We start from the raw sequence: 16,598 nt of genomic DNA on the forward strand, positions 1-16,598 counted from the left end.
AAGAACTCTTAGACCAGAAAAATGAGGAGTGCTTACCCTGTTTAAAATGAGCAAAGCATGCCAGGCTCCTGACACATGCCTTTAGTCCAAGAGAGGAGGCAGAGGCAGATAGATCTCTGTGAGTTTCAGGCCAGCCTGGTCTACATAGTAAGTTCCGGGATAGCCAGAGTGACACAGTGGGACCCTCTGTCAATCAATCAATCAATCAATCAATCAATCAATAAATAAATAAATAAATAAATAAATAAATAAATAAGCAAAGCGTCTAAGAGGGCGTTTCCTAAACAACCTACAAGTGTCCAAGCACACTAAGCATACTCTGTTACTATCAGAAATGTAAATCAGAACCACAAAGACGGGCTGCAGTGGGAACAGGTGCTTTCTGCCAAGCTTCACAACCTGAGTCTGATCTCTAGAACCTATAGAATGGAAGCGGAGGACTGACTCCCACACATACCATGGCACGTGTGCCCCCAACATACACACTGAGATGGCATTGTATACCAACGAGGATAACTAGAACCCAAACAAAATTCAACAGTTTTCAAGGTGTGGAGAAATTTGAACCCTGTCACTGCCCATGGGTATGTGAAATGATGTGTCCACTATGGAGACCACATGTAATAGTATTTGCTCAAAATGTCTAGAGTAGGCAAGTCTATAGAAACAACATAGATCTGTGGCTGTTTGGAGCTCAGGAGCCGGGGAGTGGAAACAGGAAACAGTCAAAGGGTAGGTGGTTTTCTTACAGGGTAGTGGAAAGGCTCTGCGGTTTGTTGTGGGATGGTTATATGTATGCGAGCATACTAATGCCATTGAGTTGTACACTTCAAGTGGGCAAATTAAATGATATAGATTATATCTAGTAAAGCTGTTAAGGAAGAAAGAAATGTTAAACCTTCTGAAGGCCCTCAGTTTGATCTGCTTCTCTAGTCTTCTGATGCATTTCCCACAGAATTGTCATAAGACGTCATGTTGAAATTTGAACATTATCCTGTGGAACCAGAAGATTTTATTCTTTAGCAGGCATAGTGGCGCATACCTTTAATCCCAGCATTTGGGAGGCAGAGGCAGGCAGATCTCTGTGAGTTCAAGACCAGCCTAGTCTACGTAGAGAGTTCCAGGACAACTAGGGCTGCATAGAAAGACCCTGCCTGAGAGAGAGAGAGAGAGAGAGAGAGAAAGAGAGAATTTATTTTTTCCTATTCCATATTCCCCTATAACATGTGTGATAACTGCTGAGACATATCATAATGTAAATGTTTTCTTCCAATGGGGGCATATTAACTGCTGTGTTTTTATTGGGGGATGTTTGTCTTTTTTCCCAGTGGAATGAATACACATTAAAAAACTAGTGCTTCTTCTGAAATGCCTTTTGCCCATAGGGAGAAGAAGATCTCCCGGAGCAGCGCCCTCAAGGTACTGGATCATGCCATGATTGGGCCTGAGGGCACAGACAACTGCCACAAGTTTGTGGACATTCTTGGCTTACGGACCATCTTTCCACTCTTTATGAAGTCTCCCCGGAAGATCAAGAAAGTGGGAACCACGGAGAAGGAACATGAAGGTAGGGTTCACTGCAAGGGCTGCTGGGAGAGGTGGGTGAGTCACATTGAGCAAGAGTATTGTCTGCTTCTCTGTATCCTGTTGCCTTCATGGCCAAGCAGTTCAGAGCCCAAGAGTGACCTTGGGCCTTGGTGGGCCTGTTTGTGTTTGTCTGAGTCCTGGAGGGTCCACTCCCTCTGGCCTGTGTGAGTGTGTGAGAGGTTTTGTGTTCTTGGCTGTAATTTGTGGTGAGGTGTCTCTCTGATGGAAGACCCTTTTGAAAAGAGTAATGAGGTGGCAACACATGTCACCTCCGGAGTGGTGCTTTCATGTATTTCTGTATTAAAGTATGATTCAGCCAACATCAGGAATTGCTAGAATAAACTATTTACAGCCCAGGTTCCCCTTTTTATGTTTCTCCTCCTTGCTGGAGCCTACTCGGAGCAGAATACCGCTGTGAATTGTGAGGCTGTAACCAGAGTAGTTACCGCCAGGCCAGTGTCTTCCTGGTATTGTCTGGTGGCCTGCTGCACCCCTCCCCCGGTAAATAGCTGCAATGCAATCTGGAAGGCCAGCGATTTATGGGCATTGACAGCTCCGCTGGAGGCCAGCAGACACTTGCTCCCGAGAATTTACATGGTTGGATAGCTATTTTAAAGTGCAGGAGGGTGCAGAGAGACAGGAGACAGTGTGTGTGTGAAAGAGGAGGGAGACCTGGGCTGCTAGGAGAACTCACTGGGTCTTGTCAAGAGGAACGTATGTCCCATGGTTTGGGTGACCTTTCCTCAGTGATTGGTAGAGTTGGCCTAGGCACCTGCATATCTGTTGTGTCCCTCACCCTCTGCATCTCAAAGTGAGCTGTCTTCAGAGATCACCCCAGTGATGAGATCAACTCCCCAGAGGCGGCACTCGGAGACTGAGAACAAGTTTGAGGCTCATCGGATCTGGTCAGATATTGACCAAGCTAGCTGTAAACGAGTTAACCCCGCTGCCAGCCCTTTTCCTATCCCTGGTGGAACTCAGCTGAAAGAGGCCCTGGGAGAAGATACAAGGGGCACTGGAAATCCAGAGAGTTCTGTAGCGGTCACTGTTCGGTCCCTGCCGGTTCTGGTTGTGCTGTGTTGTTTGCATTTTCATTTAGGCCTCATAACCATGGAGAAGATGGTGGTGTCCTTGTTCATTCTTATGAGAAAATCAGCTCACACAGGGACCAGGGTGTGAGTTTTTGTGTGTTTATGTACATATATGTGTGTGCAGCTGTGTGCGCATATGTGTGTGCATGCATGTAGAGGCCAGAGAACAACTTCACGTCTTGTTCCTCAGCAGCTGTCCACCTTGTTTTTTGACCTGGGGCTCACTTGTTTGGCTAAGCCACTGTGGTCAGCAGGCTCCAGAGATCCTATCTCTGTTGCTCCAGTACAAGTACCACCCTGACTTAAATTCTTATTTATTTATTTATTTATTTATTTATTTATTTAAATTTTCTATTCATTTTACATACCAACCACAGATACCCCTCTCCTCCCTCCTCCTGCCCCCCAGCCTTCCTCCCCAACCCACCTCCCATCCCCACCTCCTCCAAGGCAAGGTCTCCCATGGGGAGTCAGCAGAGCCTGGTACATTCATTTGAGACAGGTCCAAGCCCCTCCCCCTGCACCAAGGCTGTGCAAGGTGTCCCACTATAGGCACTGGGCTCCAAAAAGCTGGCTCATGCATCAGGGATGGGTTCCGATCCCACTACCTGGGGTCCCCTAAACAGTTCAAACTAAACAACTGTCTCACCTATCCAGAAGGCCTAGTCCAGTACCATGGGGGCTCCACAGCTTTTTGTCCACAGTTCATGTGTCTCCACTAGTTTGGCTGGTGATCTCAACGTCCCTTGCTTATAGAATCTCTCCTCTCTCTCATCAATTGGACTCCTGAAGCTTAGCCTGGCCCCTGGCCATGGATCTCTGCATCTACTTCCATCAGTCACTGGATGAAGGCTCTATGGTGACAGTTAGGGTATTCACCCATCTGATTACCACAGTAGGCCAGTTCAGGCACCTTCTCAACTATTGCCAGTAGTCTAAGGTGGGGTCATCCTTTGTGGATTCCTGGGAACCTCCCTAGCAATCTACTTCTCCCTATTCCCATGGTGTCTTCATTTATCATGGTATCTCTTTCCTTGCTCTCCCACTCTGTTCCCTGTTCCAGCTGTAAACTCCCGTTCCCCTATGTTCTCATTCTCTATCCCTTGCCCTCCATTACCCCACCCTGACCCCCAGTTTGCTCATGTAAGATCTCATCTATTTCTCCTTTGCTGGAAGACCATGCATCCCTCCTAGGGTCCTCCTTGCTAGCTAATCTCCCTAGAGCTATGATTGCAGTCTGGTTGTCCTTTGCTTTACATCTAGTATCCCCTTATGAGTGAGTACATACCATGTTTGTCCTTCTGAGTCTGGTTACCTCATTCAGGATGATATTTTCTAGTTCCATCCATTTGCCTGCAAATTTCATGATATCATTGTTTTTTACTGTTGAGTAGTACTCCATTGTGTATATGTACCATATTTTCTTTATCCATTCTTCAGTTGAGGGGCATCCAGATTGTTTCCAGGTTCTGGCTATTACGATAATGCTGCTATGAACATAGTTGAGCATGTGTCCTTGTGGTATGATTGAACATTCCTTGGGTATATGCCCAAGAGTGGTATAGCTGGGTCTTGAGGTAGATTGATTACCACTTTTCTGAGAAACTACCATACTGATTTCCAAAGTAGCTGTACAAGTTTGCACTCCCACCAACAATGGAGGAGTGTTCCCCTTGCTGTGCATCCTCTCCAACATAAACTGTCATCAGTGTTTTTGATCGTAGCCTAACTAACTTCTTTTACATGGGTTCTGGGGATCAAACTCAGGTCTTCATGCTTGCAAAGCAATTATTTTACCAACTGAGCCATCTCTTCCCACCCCCACCCCACCGGGATCCCTAGTCTAAAAGGTACAGGAGTGAGAGTATTGAACTAAAAGCTGTGATGGCTGTGCCTTTAGCTTCTGAGAGCTAGGTCCTACTTGTCAAAGCTGCTTCATAAGCCAGCAACCTCCTCACACTGCTGTGGCCAATCTGCTGGCTTCTGCTGAGAGATTTGACACTGCTTTGAGCATGCGTGGAGAGAAGGTGCAAGAAAACAGCCCTGAGCCAGCTCTTGTTCATGTGCAGGGTTCTGAGAAGAGGAAGAAGTGACAGATTCAGTGAGCAGCTGTTTTCCTGCTGAAAAATGTGCCTGGTGGCATGCTGGTGACAGTACATTGCCTTTAGAGTGCCCACATTAGGAATTTGATAACTTTATATTAGAGGGGGCAATGGCTTGGCAAGACAGCTCCTAGAAGGCATGTTGGGTTGTAATGGCTGGTGAGGATGAGCTGTGCATCCTACACACAGTGGCACCCAGAAGGAGAAGGGAGGCCCAAGAAGAAAGCACCGTTCTGTTCCTTCTGCCACGCGCCAGCTGCTGTGTCCTGGCCCATAAGCTTTGCATTGTAGTGGGAGGGCTGATAGGGCACACCAGGCCAGGTTTCTTTGCCCTGCCCTGTCCCCTGGGTCAGTCCTGTGCTCTTGTTGCTGTCCATGCCTGTCTGGTGCAAGTGCACCAGGATTGTGTGCTACCAGAGCACAGTAGCCTCTTGCCATTAGGAATATTTGTGACTAGGTCCTTCTCAGGCTTCCATCGTGCCCCCTCCAGCACTTCATTCTCAACGATTGTCCTGGCTACCAGTTAGTCATCCTTTCTGTCCTTAGTTGGATGTCTCTCACAGGAAGAATAGGCACCCCTGCACTCAGACGGAGCCTCCTACTTAATGGATCTTGGCTCTGGACTTGGTCCTCTGACACCTGACATTAAAGAATCAGTGGGCTTGTCATCTCTGGGTCCCATTGCCTAGCCTGGTGCTTGATGTGTAACAAATGCACAATAACTGTTTGGTGGCTGTTAAATTAGCGGCTCCCCTGGAAGACTTCACTGAGGTCAGGCAGAGGCTTGAGCCCCTCCTCAGAGCTGGGCAAAGCTGAAGTCATACAGCTGACTGCAGTTCACATTGATGGTTGTCAAGTGATAGATGCCTGGAATAAGGGGGTCTTTCATCCAGCCTCTTCTGAAGTAGAAGTAAGGGCTTTTCTAGGCACATTGGATTTTTTCTCACTGGCTCGGAGATGAGAGTAGAGGTCTCCCTCTGTAGCTGTACTCTCAAGGGCCCTGTATGCACAGAACTTCATCATAGGTAAGGCCCGCCCAGGACAAGCTTCTTGCTGTGATCAGACTCCTAATTAAGCATCGTGGGCAGGGAGTTAGTCCCCAGTCTGGAAGCTGTCTGGAGCTCCCCCTTTTCTTTCTTAGCAAGATTTGGTTTTGTCACACATCCTGGTTGGCTTGAGTCCATTCTGGTGCAGTCTCAGGCCTGTTGCCTTAGGACCTGTTCCAAGCAACTACAGTGACCTTGTAGCCTGTGGTGGTACAGGCTACATTGTACAGGTTTACTGCTAATCCTGTGTGATCTTGGGCAGGCACACTCCTAAATTCTCTCTCTCAGCCTCAGTTGCCCGTCTATAAAATGATGAGGCTAGAATCTCCCACTCCGGTTATCTATAAGGACCAAGTGAAATGCCACACATAGTGAGACTGCCATTCTGATGGGCTCTACATCTGTGGGCTAGTTCACCAGCTGTGGATTGAGAATGTGAGTAACAAGAATGGTCAGTTCTGAGCATGTGCACTCTCTTGAGGGTGTGGTCATTGTTCCTCAAGCAATATAGTGTAACACTATCTTATACTGCATTTACATTGCAGTAGGAATTATAGTGATCTAGAGATGACTGACTGATTGATTGATTGATTGATTGATTGGAGACAAGCACCCTTGGCTAGCCTTGAACTCCTCTTTTTTCTCAGTGCTGTATACTATCATACCTGGCTTGATAATTTAAAGAATGTGGGAGACTGTTCTGGATTATATGCAAATATTGTGCCATTTTATTTAAGGGACTTGATCGGCTGTAGATTTTGGTATCTTTGGCAGCCCTGGGCCTAATCCCTTCAAGATACTAGGGATGGCTTTATATGCCTGTCATAGACCCTACAATTAAATAGTCAGCTTTGAAAAGTGTTAACTCTGTTCTACAACAGAATCGCCAGCAGTTTGTCCACCCTCGTTTTGGCCACAGAACCCAGCCTTTCTAGAAGTCATGAGGAGAGCTTGACAATAGAAGGGCTGTGTGTTATGTTTGCATACGTGTTTGGGTGTGTGCAGGTATATGTGGAGGCCAGAGGTCAATGTCTCCATTGCTCTACACCTAAATTTTGAGACCAGGTCTTTCACTGAACCAAGAGTTTGCCTATTCAGCAAGATTTCCTGGCTCCAGGGATCCTCCTGCCTCTGCCTTCCATCACTGGGATCACAGGCCAGCGCCACATGCTTGACTTTTTACATGAGCGGTGGGGATTCAAACTCAGATCCTTGTGCATGGGAAGCACTTTACCAAATGAGTCAGCCGTCTCTCTGGCCCCTAGGAAAGCTCCTTCTCGGTGGAGAGGTCACGCTGCATATCATGGTGTCATAAACCAGCTATGGCCCCTCAGGCGACAGGAGGGGGTGAGAAAGGAGAACTTGTAGACTGCCATGACTCCAGAGGAGGGGAAACAAAACTGCCCTTATAACCTCAAATTGCTGGTAATTGAGTTTCTCTTTCAGGAGTCAGGGTGGAGAAGGAAAAGAATTATTGTAATTGAAATCCATTCAGGTTTGCATAATAAAACCTTCAGAAATAGATCTGGGGAGGCACTTAGTGTGGGGGATGGGTCAGAAAGAATCGCTTGCCCTTGAGTGCAGTGATATGACTGGCTGCCTCCTTGGATTTATAAAGAATTGCAGTGTGTATTATCTCCTTGGTATTAACTACTTCAGCATAGACAGGGAGGAGAAAAGAGCTAGGATCCAGAAATGGCATCTGACCTTTACTTCCCGTCTCTCTTTTAAATTCTTATTAAAATAGGCCCAATTTTCCTTGTATTGCCTCATTAGGTAGGTGAGTTATTGAGTTTGTAGCCGTTCTAGTTAATTGCGCTGTTTTAACATGGTTCCCCTGGAGGCTGTTAAGAGCTTTGAGGGGGTGAGCTCCCAAGCAGTGTAGGTGTGTAGCATGCTTGCTGGGCATGTGCATGCATTTCCACCTTATCCACAGTGACAGTGCTTGATAACAGGTCAACGATTTGAAGACGACTTTCCTGTTGTCAGGGAAGGGTTCTAAGTGATTCCGATCAACTCCACATGTCAGGAAACATGTTGATGCCCGAGGCCTCCTGGACTTGTAACACAACAAAAGAGCAGGCCGGGCTCCCATGACACTCATCAGATCCTGCCAGGGTCAGATGAGAAAGGGCATGGCTTCTCTGCAGTCAGACAAGAGGGGACTTTGGCCAGCCCCCAGGAAAGGAAGCATTGTTAAGACTCCTGGTAAAGCAAGATGACATGCCATCCTTTGGTGCCAACTTTGGATGGAATTAATGCTGTGGTTAAAATAGGGCAGAGACCGAGGCTATGGCAGGTCCTGTGTGCACAGGAAAGATTCTCCAGTCTTGCAGAATGTGCTGCTCTTCCCGGGCTCCCTCTCCACACTCCCTGCTTCTGCCTTCCCTTACTCAGCCTTCCTGCTCACTTTGATCAGAGGTTTCAGGCCCTCCTAACACTGGCCTGGGTGTTCTCAAGGCTTTGACCTCCATTTGTCCTTGGCTCCCGGATCTTCAACCTCTTCTGTCTCCCAAGCCCTGGTTGGCACAGCTAATCACTCACAGATACTCCCACATATTCAGCAAGCCTGTTCTTCTCTGACTCAGTTCTTCTTGCAGCCCACAAGTAGCCCCACACTCCACCTGCCAGCCACCACAGAAGCCAACCCCTCACGCTTACCTCTATAGTGCTCCATGTGCAATTAATCCTAAACTGTGAATTCTACCTCACAAAAGTCTCCACCGAGCCCTCTCCGTGGTACCATCCTGGACCCGTCACCTCCCTGAACTTTCTGCAGCGCTAATAACCAGTTCTTGATTTCTCTCAGAGTCTCAAATGAGCCAGACACTCCCAGCTTTTAGCAAAGTCTAGTTTTAGGAAAGGAGGGCATACGCATGGGGGTAAAGATGGTTGTGCAGATATCAGCCACAGAATTCCATCAGCAATTACAAAGACCCACCCGACAAGAGGATTCATTATTGAAGATAACAGAGTAAGGGCCTTAGAGAAGAGGACACTTCCGGTGGGAGGGAGATGGTGACATGGGCAAGCCCCTTAGTCATCACAGTGTGTAACCTCTACAGGAAGGCTTCTACACAGCTGATTGATTTGGAGTCTTCCAATAGCCCCTCAGGGTTATTTCCCATTCTAAAGGACAGAGACTTTGAGCCTTAGTGAAATCATGACCAGATCATACAGTGGGTGGGTGACTGAATGAGGACTCAGACTCCCTCCACTTCTGATCACAAACTTCATTTCCCAAAGTCATTGCTATTGTTTGCTCTCATGAGCCCAAACAGCTTGCACATTTGTTTTGCTGGGGTAGTTACAAGAGTTCTAAATCAGAAAACCTTGGTTCATTATAACTTTGGTGCTTTGACAGGTCATCATGTGGTGGGATTCCTATTTAGCTCTTTTCATTTGGAATGTGAAATGTTTCCCCACCTGCTTATGTGTTGAAAGCTTGGTCCCTAGCTGGTGACATTCTTTTGGAAATGTGAGGATGTGGGGCCCGACTGGAGAAGTCACTGGAGCTCCGTTCTGTGGGGCTAAACCTGGTCCCTGGCTCTCCCCCTGGCTCTTTCTACTTCTCTGCTGCTGTGAGGTGTGCAGCCTTGCTCCACCACACCCTTCACCCTGACGTACTTCCTCAGCAGAGTCCTAGAAGTGATGGAGCCCACCAGTGTGGACCAGAATCTGAAACCAGGAACCAAAATACATACATACTTCTCTCCTTGGATTGTTTGTCGCAGATATTTCGTCATAGCCATGAAGTTTATGAAGAATAAGTGGTAGTGACTTGGTAAAAGTGTTGTTAGGCATTTCTAGTGCCTGTCATAGTGCTTGATGCATGATAGGTGTTCAGTACTTACTGGGTGAGTCACGAATGAATTTATGTAGCACCCACATAGTGTATGCTGCAGTGTCAAGCTTGGCCAGTATTTCAAAGCATCACTGAATCTGTATTTCTTTCTTCTTTCTTATTTTCTTTTTCTCTTTTTTTCTTTTTTGTTTTTGAGTTTTTTGTTTCTTTGTTTTTGGGTTTTGGGGGTTTTTTCGTTGTTGTTTTTTGGGTTTTTGTTTTTGTTTTATTTGTTTCCGAGATAAGGTTTCTCTGTGTAACAGCTTTGGCTGTCCTGGAACTCCGATCTGTAGACCAGGCTGTCCTCAAGAATCCATATTTCTTACCATGTGATCTAACAGTGTTTCTGCTAAAGAAGCGGCTCAGTGATATTCTGTATAGACTTGTTCCTTAGTCTCTAAGAACGAGTGTACTACTCACTTTCCTGAGTTATTGGAAGGACTGAGCTGACTTCCGCAGTGAGCATGTCTTATTAATAAATGCTATTTTATTGTGGTTATTACATAGCACTGACCCCTGGCATCACACTTAGTGCTAAGTGTGCTAGAGCAGAGCTGCTTAAATGTTTTGGGAGGACCAGAGTTTGGATCCCAGCACCCACTTCAGGTAGCTCACAACTGCCTGTAACTCAGGCTCCAAAGCATCTGACACCTCCACAAGGTCTGCATATCCATGCTCTCTCTCTCTCTCTCTCTCTCTCTCTCTCTCTCTCTCTCTCTCTCTCTCCACAGATGCTGCATGCCTGTGCTTATGCACACATATGCATACACATACATACACACATCCTCCACAGGGACTGCATGCCCATACACACACACACACACACACACACACACACACCCTCCCCAGAGACTGCATGCCCATGCATATATACACATATACACACACATACTACACACACCCTCTACAAGGACTGCATGCCCATGTATATACATACATATACACATACCCTTCACAGGGACTACATGCTCATGAACATATACACAAATATACGCACCCTCCACAGGGACTGCATACCTATGCATATACATACACATAAATAAATAGATAAATGTCAGTATTTACTGATAATAAATCATAGTTATTTTTAAACAATTTTGGTATACATATAACTTTATCATTTATTAAAGATGAAAACAAATTTGTATACCAATAAGATGGATGCATTTCTTGTCTGAATATTCGGTATAGAGCATCTTCAATATTTTTCAGAGTTTAGGTTTTATAATCACCAATGTTGAAAATACCACTTCACATAAACACTTAGCATACAATACAGAAAAATGTTTAGGACCATTTCAGAAATTCTTGGGAATTTCTCTCCTAATCCCAAGCCAAAATTCACTTAATGACTTTTTATGAAACTCGAGTCAGCAATTCAAACAGCAGTTTTTAATATCAAACATTCTAAAACAATACAATCAAAAGATACACTAAATCAATACTTAGATGCTGAGGAATAACAGTAGGAAAATATTGACAGTCTTTGTTTCCCACAATTAAACCATTATGTTTCCCTAAGAGCAAAAAACTGTGTGTGTGCAGTAAAACACCAGCTCATAGCACATGGTAGTTTCAGATCTGCACCAAGGTCTTTCAGGCAGTGTTCTCTGGTATGAGGATGCTCGTACAAAGTGCTCATAGGTGTGTTCATGTCTGAGGCTGCAGTGAACACACACACACACACACACAATGCCACCTGGGCAAGTCATGCCAGGAACACCTTGGACTCATTCCTTGTTTGATTTTGATGTTGACTTGTTGGCCATTCTGAAACACACACGATACTAAATATGCTCTTGATTTCATTAGTAGTGGTGCTAGTATGAAGATAGTTTCTTTATAGAACATTTATGTTCTCCTATCTTGTTAGTTTAAGAAGTGTATGCCTGACAAAGACTTTTTGGTTTCTTGATCCTGCCAGTCTTGGAGCTGGGCAGTATGTGTGCCAGTCATGTGTGGGACACTAGACAAAACCCTTCTCAGAGAGGCTTTATTACCAGGAAGCCCAAGTCCCCACTTTTCCATATAACCTGTGCCAGAGCTTGCAAACTCAACTCATGTTCTCCCCAAGCTTAAAAATGACAAGTTAGGGCTGGAGAGATGACTCAGAGGTTGAGAGCACTACCTGTTCTTCCAGAGGTCCTGAGTTCAATTCCCAGCAACCACATGGTGGCTCACAACCATCTATAATGAGATCTGGTGCCCTTTTCTGGCGTGCGTGCGTGCGTGCGTGCGTGCGTGCGTAAAATGACAAGTTAGTTATTTATAATAGAACGATGAGAGGGAAAGTGTGATGACATTAAGCATGTACTGATGGACCCTTTGTGCTGAACAAAGGATAAGACACCTGCTGTTTTGTATTGGGTTTGAAAACCTTGTAACTGAACACTTTCTGGATCAATTAGCTTTCTCCCTCCAGCTGCTTGTCTCCCCCTCCCCTCTCACCATGAATGGTAGCCCTAGGGATGCTGAAACAAGTCACTTGCATGGTTGGGCTGGGGTTCCTCCCATCAGGCCTGCAGGCTGATTGGGAATGTTGTGATCCGGTTTGCTAATTGGCTCATATCCTTCAGGATTTACACACAGGACTCTCCCAAACAGATCGCAGCACTCTTTTGTTTGCCCCTAGAAAGACTGAGAGAGAGGGTGTGCTTGCCTTTGAGACAGGAGAAAACAAGCTATCCACTAATAGACGCAGGCCTTTACAGCTTTAGCAATTAGACATTTCTCTCTTTGCCATGGCTCTTAGAGTTTGTCAGTCACCAAACACCTTTTAGCAAGTAAGTGCCAGATGCAGAATTGAGCTGAGATCAGCTTCAAACCCTCTCCCAAAAGCTGGGACTGCAGGGTCTCCTGTTGTCTGTGCTGAAGCAGCCCGGAGGAGGAGGAGGAGGAGGAGGAGGAGGAGGAGGAGGAGGAGGAGGAGGAGGAGTGCTTTTACAAGGCAGACCGACCAGCTTCAGCCCCAAACTCGACTCACAGGCTGCCTGGTTTTCTTGAGCAAGTTATTCCTTTTGTTTGAACTTGAATCCCACTTCAGTAAAGCAGGACTGGTAAATATCTTCCCCCTAGGTTGTACAAAGTAATGATTGTGAGTGCCCTATAGTCAGTTCCCAGTGGTTGGGATATAGTTACCAATGTTAGCTTCCTTCAAAGATAGTCATCCCTACCTCTTCCAGGGTTTGTGCTTGCATGTGGGGTAAAAACTCTTGCTTTTGTGGACATAGAGCCCAGTTTTGAACCAATCTGTAAAAGAAAGACTGGGTTATAATAATGGCCTATAAGCCTGGCCTTAAGGATACTGGCTGTTGTGGCCCTGTGAAATCCATCACTGTCTGGAGGACATGCCAGTCTGCTCTGTTCCAGTTTCAAGCTCCAGCTCCAAGCCTGCCTTCACTTGGGGTGGAGGGTTAAGGGGTTGGCTTGATTCCTACAGAAAGATGCCCCAAGACAGGTTACCACGGCTTTGCATGCTCTTTCATTAGGCAAACCATTAGGCCTTCTTTGTGCCAGCCTGGTGTTTTAGATGGAAGGAGAACAAACCCATAGCCCAGCTGGCAAGACAGAAACCTGCATTTATGTTACAAGGTAAAAATGGGAGATGAATGCGGCCACAGCCTACCGAGAAAACAGACAGAAAGCCTGCATTTCTATGCCACGGTGAGAGGCGGAAGGATGTTTGAGGCCCTGTGGACACAAAGGGAAGAGTTCCACATCACACCTGAGTAGAGAAAAAACAGTGGAGATTGGTAACAGACTTACCAAAGAAGTGTGGCCTCCTGAGTCACACTTCGGCAGAAGTTGAGTAGTAATGTCAGGGGAAAGACAGAAGGGACAGATGACAGCCTTAAACACTGCTGCCATCAGCATCTTGTAGAGCCCTGTAGGTAAGTCCCTCAAGCCAGGGGCCAGCCCCCCCCCCCCAGGACCTCTAACTGCCAGGTTCCACCCACAGAATACTCCAACTGCTGGACCCTGCCCCCACCCTGCAGAGCAAAAAGCCCAATCTCTGGACATGAAATCCCACCAATCTCCACCCTGAAAAGTTCCACCCCCTTCCCAAGAAGCTCTATATAAGCCCTCTATCCTGTTCAGTTTGCTGCTGTTTCTTGCTTGAGCAGAGACAGCCACCCTCCTGGGTTTTTTTCCTTCCCAATAAATCTCTTGTGTGAGGTTTGTTGTGCAGTGTGACTTTATGGTATTCCTTGGCTCCTGGTGGCCAGGATACCTTTCCATCCGAGCTGCAATGCTTACGTTTGGTGTCGTGACTCGGATAGTCTCTCCTAATGCCTGTTTCCCCTCATGGTCTACGCTGCACTGGGACCCTATCCCTCGTCTCCAGTCCATCTGCAACAGACTCACTCACCTTCTGGCTCAATAATCAATGAGCACCCACTCCACCAGCATCAGTTAGGTAAGTCTCCCTTTGGTCAGTCTGAGGACGTGACCGTTGAGTGTCCGGCACCCCTCCAGTGCTCCTGGAAGCGGGGGTATCCCCAGCCACGGTCTTTAAGTCTACAGCTGGCCCCTTCACCTGGCCGCACTCCCCACCCTGCAGCTGCAACCAGGCGTTTCCTTAGGCCCAGCTGGGTTATAGCATTCCTTCTGTGCTCTCCCCCTGTCTTCCCCCCAAAAAGGAGCCACAAAAGCCTCCTTTCCAGTCCTTTGCTCTGGATGAGACCCTCCCCTTGAGCTAGGTTTTTCTCTCACCTTCTGGCCTCTGTGGAAGCCCTGGTACCATAGTCTCTCCACTGACTTAGCCAGGCTAAGCTTGCTACACTTGACTCCCATTGAGTTGGGTGACAACCCTCTGAATGGCTTGGTCCTCCCTGAGTCCAGGGGACGCTGGTGACTACAGGCTTCAGTGACCTTTCCCTTCACCTCTCTCATCCATGGGAACTCAGCACTCCATACCCTCCTATTCCCCCTTGGGATGCCTCTTAGAAAATCTCCAGCTCTCCACCTAACACCTGACCTGAAGGGTACTAAATTTACTTGCTTTTGCAATCAAATTTGGCTTCAGTACCCCTTAGATAATCAATCCAAAGGGCCACCTAATGGCACCTTAGACCCTTTTATTACTTGGGACTTTTACAAATACTATGAGCGATCAGGGAAATGGAAAGAGATTCCCCATTCCCTATTTCTCTGCTTTGTTTTGTCTGGTCTCCCACCCCACACACTGTGTGAATGTCCCGTCCTTTAAGTGACCCTAGATAGATCTCTAAGTTTGTTGCAAAGTGGGAGCTAGGAGCAGACCTAGCAGGAGGGGGAGAAAGCAGAGGGTAGGCCAGCTGCGCATGCGCACACCCTGCACACACTCTCCCTGGCTGGCGCATCTCTCAGCTCTTTCCTGTAGTGTCCTTTGTGTCCAGAATTCAAAACTTCCTATCTTAAGCTTAAGCCTTCTTTGTTAGCTCACTGGATTCACTTTTACTGAGATTCAGGTGTCTTTTAGGGATGAGGGGCATTGGACCATTGTTTTATGCTGTCCTACTTCAATTAAAAGCTGGTTCTGGTGTTAGGGTATGGCTCCCCCTCCTCTAGACCCAAGCCTGCTTGTTTAAAAGGTTTCCTCAAAAATCTCTGTTTTATATCAGGCAAGTCACCTGCTATGTGACAGAAAGGAGAGCAAAACAAGATAAAGGGACAGACTCTTTGCAGTGGGGACTATTGCTACTCATCTCATATGCTTTTGGTTTTGTTCTCTAAAAGGTAAGGTATAAATCTTGCCTCAAAGATCTGTAAGCATATTGGGTAAGGTTACAAGTCTGAAAAATCTGTAACACTGGGGTTACTAGTTAAAATCTATACTTAGGAAATCTTAATGATATGATGCCATTTGGGGATAAACCAGCGAGGGAGGAAACAACTACCAGCTATGAAGGCCAAACCAAATAATTCCCCACTATTTTCTATCACACCAATGAACCTTCTTCCCCTTATCAGCCTCGACCAGTAGTCCCTTCTCTTTCTGTAGTTTCCCTTTCTCCCTCCTCAGCAACAGGTTGCCCACCCCATCAGGACTGAGTATGCAGCATTAAAACAGAATACTCCACTATCACGTAAGACCTTGCTCTATGAAAACCAACTGTATATCCAATATATTACCCAATCTTACAACCTCACCTTCCATGATGTTTATATGATTCTTGCCAAAAATCTTCTCCCAGAAGAGCATAGGCAAGTCTGGGACCAGGCTATGGCAGTCCCTAACAAAGACGCTGAATGGGATTACAGTACCCCAGGAGGCGTCCTAGCTAGGAATCGATTTATAACTTGCCTCCTGGCCGGTATCCACAAGGCCACCTTTAAGGTGGTAAATTATGAAAAGTCCAAGGGGTCATCCAGAAAAAGTACAAAAACCCATCTCAATTCCTAGACCACCTTACAAAGGCCCTCTTGCAATATCCCAATCTGGATCCTGAGACCCCAGATGGGAAACGACTCCTTATGACCTACTTCTCCCAGATTTCCCTGATATTGGGGCCAAACTCAAACCTCTAGGGAGAGGATCCCTGACTCCACAGGCAGAATTCTTCACTGTGGCCTTCAAGATGAACCACAGGAGAGATGAAAAATCCCCCAAACAAAAATATATAATGATAGCTAAGGCCTCTCAGCTGGCCAAAGCAAAAACCCAGGCTCCCTGGTCTCCTAAAGCCCGAGAACCTCTGTGTTCTTGTTTCAAATGTGGTCAGGAGCATCACTGAACCCCGGGCCTGTCCAAACCCTCATAAACCACCCAGACCATGGCCAATGTGCCATCAAGAAGGGCAATGAAGTGTTGATTGCCCCCATGTGCCTTGCAGCATGGGGACATCAAGCCCAGATCAACCTTCATCTGACACCATCTCCAACAGGGAGCCTCAGGTAGTTATCACAGTATCAGGGCAATTCATCTCCTTCCTTCTGAATACTGGGC

At 46.6% G+C, this 16,598-nt stretch overlaps 1 protein-coding gene across 1 annotated transcript in view; it reads left to right on the forward strand.

Annotated features, from left to right (window-relative positions):
* The window catches only part of Ctnnbl1 (catenin beta like 1), a 185,449-nt gene that overhangs the window by 120,883 nt on the left and 47,968 nt on the right, over positions 1 to 16,598 (forward strand). Inside the window, exon 11 of the mRNA XM_028861754.2 lies at positions 1,386 to 1,567. Within this exon, the coding sequence (XP_028717587.1) occupies positions 1,386 to 1,567 (182 nt within the window). The remainder of the gene's footprint in view (positions 1 to 1,385; positions 1,568 to 16,598) is intronic.

Source organism: Peromyscus leucopus, chromosome 4 (assembly GCF_004664715.2).
Source record: "Peromyscus leucopus breed LL Stock chromosome 4, UCI_PerLeu_2.1, whole genome shotgun sequence".
Lineage (NCBI taxonomy): Eukaryota > Metazoa > Chordata > Mammalia > Rodentia > Cricetidae > Peromyscus > Peromyscus leucopus.